Source organism: Nestor notabilis, unplaced genomic scaffold, assembly GCF_000696875.1.
Source record: "Nestor notabilis isolate BGI_N333 unplaced genomic scaffold, ASM69687v1 scaffold3057, whole genome shotgun sequence".
Classification (NCBI taxonomy): domain Eukaryota; kingdom Metazoa; phylum Chordata; class Aves; order Psittaciformes; family Psittacidae; genus Nestor; species Nestor notabilis.
The window spans coordinates 219,184-229,630 of NW_009937684.1; the positions used below are offsets into that span (position 1 = coordinate 219,184).

Sequence of the window (10,447 nt, forward strand, 5' to 3'; positions counted from 1 at the left end):
TTCTCTGAAAACGGGCATCTGATCAGGCACTGTCAGAGTAATGCTGTAGAAACAGCCCTCTGCATAGGTGAACTCATTACACTGCCAACAGAAGTTGCCATCTTCTCAGAGGGATCAGGCATGACCAGCAGAAACACGCAATTTTAGTTAAGCTAAAGCATGTGGCACTACTCAAATAAACAACAGACACAAAAAAAGTCTACATAAAACATTACCTCCTTATTCATTTGATCTGTTCCACACGTGCACCAAAAGCACAGTTGCTGCTTTTAGTGATAAAAATAAAATGGAAGTGCACTTCACCCCAGTGGAATAACAGAAATGGAAAATGTGGAACCCCATAATGACATTTTTATAAACCTTTTTCAGAACGGAACTGCACTTTAAACATTTTCTTCATTTTATTTTTAAAGATCCTCAGGAATACAGAAAAGATGTACATAAAAATATTTTTCCCCTCAAAAACGATGTATAGAGAATGCAAGAGTAAGCAATGCCCGTCCAGGGACCAGCTAGTCTTATACATGTTTAAGGGAGAAAAAATACTAAACAACCCTGGCATCACAGCACAGCACCTGGGCTTTATGGGAAAGCCTTACAGCCTGGGGATGACAGAAAGATTTAGGCTGGAAGGCACCTCAGCAGGTCTCTGGTTCAACGTCCTGCTCAAAGCAGGGTCAGCCATGAGATCAGACCAGTTTATTTGTTCTGGGCTTGAAGACTGGAGACAGTATTCCAGTTGCAGACTAGTAAGTGCCAAATAAAAGGGGGTAATCATCAATTTACTATACTCGTGTTAACCCTTTTTGTTGCCAGGGCACATGGCTGGCTCTCTACCAAGATCCCCAGGTTCCTTCCAGCAGAACTGCTGCCAGCCAGTCAGTCAGTCTTACTATAAAAGGTTCTTTCTCCCGAGATGCAGACGTTGCATTTGTCCATGTTGAATTTCATAAGATTCCTGTTGGCTCATTTCTCAGCCTAAGTCCCTCTTAATAGTGGTCTTGCCCTTATGTGTATCAGCTGTCCCCCATCCATTTTGTGCCACCTACAAACTTGATCAGCAACTTCAACACCTCCTTCAGGTCACTGATGTTGAACAGGGCATGTCCCACTACATTCCCCTGTGGAAGTCCACTTGTTATTGGCTACAAGTGCACCACCACCTCTTAATCGTTATCTCCTGAGCTCAATCACCCAACCAGATGGATATGTACATATAGCGATTCGGAGAGGTAACTTCCAAGGCTCCAATTATTTGGAAGCCCATGCAGGATGGCAGCATGCAAAAGGAAGGACGTTTCAAGGCAACTTAATTAGGAATGAACTAGGCCTAATTTCCCCTGAAAAACCCCACACCAAAAATTAAACTTAGAGGCTCCCAAGATCACCTAGAATGAAATGCTAAAAAAATACCCAAGCGTATCTGAAACTAAGCATTAATGAGTGTTTAATGAGGAATACTCACATCACTTCTAGTCGAGCCATTCTGGAGTCATTTCCTCCAAAAGAAATGACCTCACAGGTATAGTCTCCAATGTCACCTGACCATGTCTGGCTGATGAGGAGGGTGCCATCCTTCTCTACTGTGATCCTGGAAGTGCTGGATGGATTTATTACGACACTGTCCTTCTTCCAAAGATACCTGAGTATTACAATATTTCAGTTATTAATTACTCATAAAAGCATCAAAACAGATTTATTTGAACTGTGCTGTATGGTATCAGCATCTGTAATCACATGTTAAAAATGACAGGCTCCTACAATTACTTTCAGGAGCAGTGTCTTTTACAAATTTAAGTTTCAGGTCACCAATCAGAAAGAAAAATGTAGTTGCATCCAAGATACTATATATTTTTTAAACAATACTATATATGGAAAAGGTGCAGTACTCAAATGTCCAAGTTCTTAAGTCCACCTTCATCAGCATTTTAAACTAAACATCATGCTCTGCAATTAACAGCTGAGGTGTTGGCCTATCTCTGCTAAGGCTGTAATAACATTAGACTGTCATAATCAGTGGCAGTTGTCATCAAAACACTCACAGAGATGAGGATAGCCCATGGTCTTAAAATTAAGTATTTCTACATGACATTTATACACCTGGATTTCTCTTTCCAAAGTTCTTTCTGCAGTTCACCTGTCTAGCACCCTTCAAAGCTGTTCCTTGCATTTTCTTTCATTAATGTTGCTTTCAGGGTACATGAATTTTCATGGCAAATTTATTTAAAAATTATGAGCTTCCTCTAAATGCTCTAGTGCAAATTTTAATAGTTCAGGCAAATTCTGTTTTCCTTTACACAGTTAATGCAGAATATAGCCCCTAGTTATAAAGTTGTTTCCAAGAACATGGGCATCTCTTGTGTGGCTCTCATGCGCCCCAATGTAAACACTTCAGCAATCCTATTCCTTCTCTTTGACTTTTACTCTCATTAAGTATCAGCTTCTGACAAGTTGGTTTTATTGATAGTGTATTAACCTTGACAGTAAAATCATGAAAGGCTATATTGAAGTCATGAAGTGGAACACAGCTCATTGTAAATAATACATAAGGCTGAAATGGAAGATGGGATTTATATGATTAATGATACAGTGTACAACCTTATAATGCAGTAATCAGGGGTCTGGTGTTAAAATCTGGGGTCCTGAAACTCTTCACCTAATGTTATTCACATAGTTTATAAAATTAAGCTTGGATAAACCATACAAACGAGTACTGACATTACCAACCTGATTGAAATTCTAGGATCATGAGTTGCTTCACATCGTAGAGTGGCTGTGGTTCCTTTGATCACAGTGCTATCCTCAGGAGGGTGAACAATGACAGTGCGATCTGAAAGGAACACAAGCCATAGTTCAGGTGAAATGATAGCATTTTGACTTGGGCATTCACTCAGAGAGCAGGCAACTTAACACCTGTCACTCAAAGCAAGCAGGCCATTCCTCTTCAGGTCTTTGCTGGGAAAGCTCTCCCTCCTTTAATGTCATTTTGTCAAGAAGAGGTGGTAGGCTGTGGGTTGCAGAGAAGCAAAAGCAGCAGAGGGTATGAGCCTAAGTCGGCAGTGATCCGAGTAGGAAGAGTGCTAAAGCTCTTTCACTTGTCTTGTGGTAAACATTGATGTCAACTCCCTACAGTCATAAGGCAGCAAGTATGTTTGTAATGCATTATGAACGAATCCAAACATACACCGAGTCAGGAAAGAAGTCACACTGTCTGGCACAGGGAAAACATAAACAAAACCAAAGAAAATCTGTGCAAAGAATACAATAGAAAAATACTCAGAGGACAACTTAAATGGCACCCCCTACAATCTTGTCAAATGCAGGGAAGAGGTTAAAGAAGGAAGAGCTTCTGGTAGTCTGAATTTTCCATATAAGAAAGATACGCTATTTATCCAAATTTTTCAGAACATCCTTTGGCAAGCACCTCCTGGAGACCCAGAACACAATAACTGCTGTAACTACAGCAACCAGATCTGGTGTGAAAGATCTCTGTTATACTTAACACACAGGAACAGCAGCAGGTAACATTAGCTGAAGCAGGTAGTCAACTAGGATGAGTATAGAAGATATGTGGATAATGTTAACCACATCCCTACAGAGATAATCAAGGTCTACTGAGATACCTCATACATGCACAAGAAGGAGTCATCAAAAGCTAAGTCTAATAACATAGAATTTTTATCATTATTCCTGATGTACTTATGTATGCCTTCTAGCTTTATAATGGTGCTGTTGCTACACAAATATTAGGTTATAGTCACTTTTCCCTCTCCAATGCAGTACAATGAACTGGAACTATCTGTAATACATATAAGAACCATGCCTTTAAGAACTAATAGGAAGAATCTCCTTCACTTGATCCATACACCTGGCTATCATTCAGTTTACAACACCCTGATACGTATACCAACTCCATATTGTCAGTAAGATGTAAGTATGATGGCTATATGACATGAGCACATTTCATTTATTGCTAGTGTTGTTTTCAGATATTCCCAAATTTAAAAGGAAAAAACGTTGCTGCTTTAACTTGGACACTTTTGGGATTAAAAAAGGGCAAATAGGCACCACACATGAGCAGCATAATCAGTACTTCAAGTACAGGAAAGGAGAGAGGGCCACAACACTTCTGTATTTATCACCATCATCTTCACTGGTTTTAATTATTTTCAGTTCCAGCTCAGGGCTCATTATTTCCTACCTTTAGTAGCAAAAAACATTTTACACTTAGGCTGAACTCATGAGTAACACAGGTGAACCTGTTGGATCAGACTCTCTTCCCCAACAGAAGAAAGAAAAAAATAGAGATCAAGGGCAAATGGTGAAGGAAAAAATCGTTTCATGGGTTGGCCTGTGCCGTGCCAATCTGTAGCATGAGAGAGTAGCTGAAGTCTGCTGCACTGTGGTTTGGTTTCAAACAGTGCTCAGGACCACAAAGAAATACAAAGGTATACGGAAAATTATACCTGCTGTAACTGTGGCCACAGCCTTAGTAACAGCATGGGCTGGTCTATACTGTGTGCAGAGTCCTGGAGTCAGAAACCAACTGCAAATAGCTGGCTAAAAGGTATGATTTGCAATGCAAGTTGCAGCAAGGCAAAACCTGTGACTCTGTCTAACCTGAGTCAAACTGTAATTGTGATTGAAACTATATTTAAATACACATCCTTCCACAAAATATAAAAGTTCATATGAATAATTTTACAAACAAAAAGGGTATTTTTGATAGGTTTCCTAAAATAGAGACATTATTGCTATTAAATCATACAAGTATCTCTATTAACTAGAAAAACATAATTATTTATGAAAATTTCCTGAGCATACAGCAAAAACTGAACTACTTGATTAAAGTTAGACTTTAAACAAAGCATTATCCTTACTCCACACTGTCAGCATCACAAAAGCATTCAGAGCTCCTTCAGTGTTGACTGCACAGCAAGTATAATTGCCAGCATCCTGAAGGAAAACGGGTGTTATCTGGAGCCCCCCAGATTCAAGAAGAATGAACCGAGGAATCTGAACTGAGCCACTGGCTAAGATCTGGCTTCCTGAAACACAAGAGGAAAACAGCGTGATTAGTATCACCTAGATTGCACAGACTAAACATTGCAATTCTGGTTCTTCCAAAAAGACTATTACAGTCTATCCAGGCCACTGGCTCACAACAGTCCCACAACAAACCTTCTGCTTGCAGAACCAGAGAAATGAAGAAATATGCACTAAATGGATCTACAGCATCTCAGTAATAGGAAAGGATGAGAAAACACAGATTACAGTTTTTCTACTACTTAATAACTGGCTACCTTTCTTCCAGGAGATGGCAGGTTTTGGAGCCCCTGAAACTTCGCATGTTAGCACTGCAGTCATCCCCTCCGTGACAGTGGTATCCTCTGGAGGCTGTATAAATGCTGGTTTAATATCTGGAATCAAAAATTCAAAAACCTCAATGCATCAGCTACCAGAAAGATCCTTTCGTTATTATCATGGACTACTTTACATCTACTTTTATAGAGCTGATCATGGAGAAGGACATGACAATAATACATGAAAACCTTCCAGCAGTGACTGTAACCTTTCATTATTCATCTCCTAGGAATTGCCTAATTCAGTTTATTACCTGCACGGAAAATAAAAATCTATCAGTGCTTGTACATGTACAAGTAAGATGTCTTTTAGAAAAAGGAAGATAAACGTCAAAATGGGTGTTTGGGGGGAAGCTGAGAAATCTAGATAAACAAAACTATTTTCTTTCATCTTCATAACAGAGTTCTTTAAGATGAAAAGCAACTTGAGAAAGGCATTAACTTTGAAACTTAAATGTCAGCCAAAAGAATTTAGAACCTGAGTCTTATCCAAGACATTTTCCAAATTTCTTTCTCTCTTATTTCCCCCCCGTTACATTTTACTATGCTTTTTTCCCTGCAGTTTCCTAGATATATATTGATCTGGGGCTGATCTATTTTCTGAGGCTAGTAGGAATGCTGGTCAGTATGTGCAAACTGCTCTTGGGCTAAAAATCAGTTTCCTGAAGAGGAGTGAGAGTATTAGAAATGCCTGCTAATAACTGCTTTTAAAATAGGCTACTAGGATTTGTAGGTCTTCCATAGAGATGAGTGTAATTCATTAACAAAAGCATTTAGTCAGACATCTTCTCCAAAAAAAAGACATTTAACTTGAACTTTCTTTCTTTCCCCTACTAAATGTAGTTCTAGACAAAAGGTAGATAAAATGATACGATGCACAATCAGAGCAGAATTAGAGCAGATCTAAATTATTTAAGTATAAAGGAAAGAGAAAAGTATTTCACAATTAACCTTTTTTTTTCTTTTTTCTTTTCACTGATTTCTCCTTTTGTAGTGTGCAGTAGGGGAGTTCACCTCAAGCCCTTACTGTCATGGGAAGTTTTTCTACAGCCTTCAGCAGACTATGTTCAGGTCACAGACGGCATTTTGGGGTACCTTACAGCTAGGGCAGCTATACTTGATGAAAATCAAGGCTTTGTGAGTTGACCTACAGCAGCACAGAGCAGGGGAAAAGTCTGATGGATACAGGGTCACCTACAGAAATGACAAGACAACTCAGTGATCTCGTATCACAACTCCTTACTCACTGTTCACATCCAGGTAGGTGTACGTCTGTATCTCCCCAGCTTTATTACTAGCAAAACACTGGAAGATTCCAGCATCCTGAGGATGCAGCCTGTGGATCCGGAGCCCACCACTCAGCAGTACTTTGTAGCGGGGGTTTTCCAGCTTGCTGAGGGGAACAGAGTCCTTATACCAGACCAGGGTGGGAATGGGAACGCCTATTAAAAAAAGAAGAAGAATTTCACTACTAGTTTTTGTAAAACATGTTTTAGGTAGCCAAAATTCCCAGCACTGTTGTAGTCATATCACTGTGTTCCATCCTTCTGCACCAATTATTTATATTTTTACAAGCTGCTTTTGATAAAAGGAGGCTGCATCTTACATTATCAATGGTAATAATACACTGCAGAACACGGGGGAATAAAACCACCAAACAGTGAAAGGGGGAATGTTGAGAAAACATGTTATCAAATAACTTTCCTCACCCAATCATATTTCATGCTACTACAAAGTAAGATTTACAGCAATTTCATGTTGAAAGCCAGAATGATGCTACTTAAACAGCAGCAGTGTGGCAATGCAGCAATTCTATAAGACTTTTCCATCCCAAATAAGATTTCTCTGTGCTACAGTAGTGAAGATGTCAAAATAAAAAGGAAATGGCAAATTACACATAAAAAATTAAGTGCTCACATGGCTGTATCCAAGTCCTAATTTGGCAGCTTAGTTTGAGTGATGTACAAACAGCATGTTGCCAACAATAGGACAGCTTTAAATTATTTTTATTTTTATTCATTTTCAACCTTCACCTGTTATTTGACAAATGCAGACATTAGGAGAAACAAAAATCCTACCCTAGCCATAACTTTCAGTCCCATTTATTCCTGTTTTCTTTCATGTGCATGTTCTACAAACCCTGACACAGTTATTTTACACATATTCTTGCTGCAGTCATATCCCAGTCAGCTGGGATGAAGTGCCTTTAAATTTAGTATATACGAATAGCGTAGTATTATTTTTTCTTCAAGAGATGTTGTGGCCTAGGACAATCATACACAGATGTTCCCATCCCACTCCTCTTATCAGGCAATGTTTTATCTTTACATCCCAGAAATCCCTAACTGATCAAATGCTGAGGGCCCTACGCAGGGATCTGAAGTGAAGCAGATATTTTGTGATTACATAATCACAGGATCACAGGGGTATCAAACTGATTTAAGTTATCTCAGCCCCAAACATGGCATTTTCACAATTGGTAGCTATGTCTGAATACTTATCACTTAAAACCTCAGAGCTTTACATTCCCTTGTCATAAGGGAAGGAAGTATGGACTTAAATTCATGGGCGAGTACACTTTGCCCAAACAGAAAAAAAGGCAGGTATCACAGAATTATTACGGATGGGAATCTGCAGACAATAAATTTTACTGCAATGTTGGCAATGATTTAAGGTTCTCACAGTGAAAGCATGATGGGAAGATCTGTATTATCACCATTGTAATTTTAAAAATCCCAAAGTTAATACTATTGTATCGTACTTCCATTCATATCTTCTCTCAGTGTACTTATTATACAGACAAAAGCTATATAAATTCCTGGAGAGAATGTACAAACAATGTATAGAAGGACTGAAAAACAACATTCAATTGCTGTTGTTACTTTTATAAACAGGCATCATTTACTACAATCACCTCTGATGCTTTTGTTCTGCTGACAAAATAAAATGTACCCATAATCCTGAAGGTAATCATCTCAGGAAGAAATCCACTACACAGAATGCACTGCCTGACAGAGGATAGATGTAGTGTATGCTTGCAACAGACATAATTTAAATTTCATACAACAGCCCATATACAGAATTAGCGTAAATTTCAATGTTCAGAATTCTCGGTGAGAGTGTTACTCATCTCTTGAAAATCCTCCTGGGCAAATACAAATTATCACTGAGTAATGAAGAAACAGATGATGCAAAATGGAATAGTTCTCCTGATGCTGAGAAGCCTGGAAATGATTTCAAGTTTAAATAATAGCAACTCCATTTTCGCACACATTAGCCTTGATAGGCACCTAGGAAATAATGAAATCCTGCATTCAGTACACTCAAACCTTTAACACTGGTGTCATTCTGTAAATCCCATTCTACTAACAGTATTGGCAAACCTTCTAATCCTATAATCACTGAGAGATACACCTTCCTATCACCAACTCAGCTGACAAACCGAATATTACCATCTCTATTTTTCTACATTTCAGTTATGGATATCTTCCCCTACTTCAAAGTTATAAGTCTGAATAATAGGATCTTATCTAAGCACTCTGATGCCTGTCAGCAGCATTCATTTGGGCTGTAGTGATCTTCCCAGAGAGATTTGTCTTCCAAGTTGTATGCATTTTATCACTTTGCTACCTCTTTGGCTAGAAAAATGGTTAAAATCAGCTTCCTTTCTTCTCCCACTCTCCTACCCACAAGCCTTCCTTCTCCCCACACGGCCAAAAGAATGTTGTTTCTTTCCGTCTCCAAGCACTTCTAATAAAAAAATTATGAACAGAAGAAAACACTTTAAAGATCTTTTGGACTATACTTTTCTACCCAGGCAGTATCAGTCCTACCTTACTGTTTGGGAGATTAGAGTGGTCTAAAAGACTAGTAACTAATAAAATAGGCTTATTTCTCAGCATGTATGCAGCACTACTATTTTATTCACAGACAAATCAATCTAGTGTTATGGTGGAGAAGGGAAGGCAGGAAACCGAGACCCTGGTGCTGGCTTTCCCACTTTCTCTCTAACCTTGAACAAATGATTTACGCAATCTGAGGCTCAGTTTTCCCATCTGCCAAATTTAACTTACTTAAGAACCTGGATAAAAGACTCGGAGTATTTACTGTGTCATTTCTGTTATTTATTCTTTATGGCCCTCTCCGGATCCCAGTGGGTTACTGGAGAATCCCCAAAGCATCTTTGCATCTTCTTGTCTAAACAGGTAGAACTAAAGTCCAATTAACTGCACTCCCTAGACACCACCACTGTTGCCTGCAGCTCTAAACTTTCTATAAGCAAATAAGAAAAAGTATTTAAAGGAAAGCCATTGAAAATGCAGGCAGCATCAGCAGCTGCTGAGAGATATACAGCAGAGCATGGCTACCGTGCAGCCTGATACACTGAAACTCCATTACAGGGAAGTATAAAGCTAGTCTGTGCAAGTTGCAATTTTATTTACAGTTAATCTCTGTTTATACTGTGAAATTAATCTGTCTCTCACACATTCAAAGTGCACCAAGACTTTGCAAATGGTCTTTGTGCACAGAACTTGATGGGGCTGGGAGAAATACAATCTGCCTTCCTATTTGTAGCAAAGGTACAGGGCAGCTTTGCAGTTTCCCATGTACTTTATTATAGCTCCTAGCTCAGAGCAGGGAGGCAGCAACCTTCATTTACCCTCTTTTTAAATACTGATAACTGCCAGATTTGGGTAATAATGGATCAAAACTCTGTGTTTAACACTAGCATCTGCCCCTTGTAAGTTTGTGCCACAGATACTTAGCGAAATAATCCACGTCCAGACAGGTTTCCATGCTCCTACACCATATTCATCAGCAAATCAGACATGCACTAGAACTGCTCAGCAGAAATAAATGATTTTGCCTAGTAAGGGTTCCCATATCTCCAACGGGACTTCATCTTGTGAGGTCCCTATTAATCTGCTTGGGAACAAAACTGCTCAAAGGAAGAGTTAGGGTAGGAGAAAGAGAGTTAACACATGTTCTGCAGCTGATAATGGTAATGCCTATGGAAAGAAGTCAACCTCTTCTCCTTGATTCTTCCAGATTTAGGATTTTTTACCGCAATAATGAAAGATATT

The 10,447-nt window shown here is 39.0% G+C and overlaps 1 protein-coding gene across 1 annotated transcript in view; it reads right to left on the reverse strand.

Annotated features, from left to right (window-relative positions):
- Positions 1-6,805, reverse strand: part of SDK1 (sidekick cell adhesion molecule 1) — a gene marked incomplete at its 5' end in the record, with an annotated part of 138,888 nt that extends 132,083 nt beyond the window's left edge. The window contains 5 exons of the mRNA XM_010018940.1: positions 1,466-1,642; positions 2,728-2,830; positions 4,881-5,048; positions 5,304-5,420; positions 6,611-6,805. Coding sequence (XP_010017242.1) covers positions 1,466-1,642; positions 2,728-2,830; positions 4,881-5,048; positions 5,304-5,420; positions 6,611-6,805 — 760 coding nt within the window. The remainder of the gene's footprint in view (positions 1-1,465; positions 1,643-2,727; positions 2,831-4,880; positions 5,049-5,303; positions 5,421-6,610) is intronic.
- Positions 6,806-10,447: the final 3,642 nt, after the last annotated feature.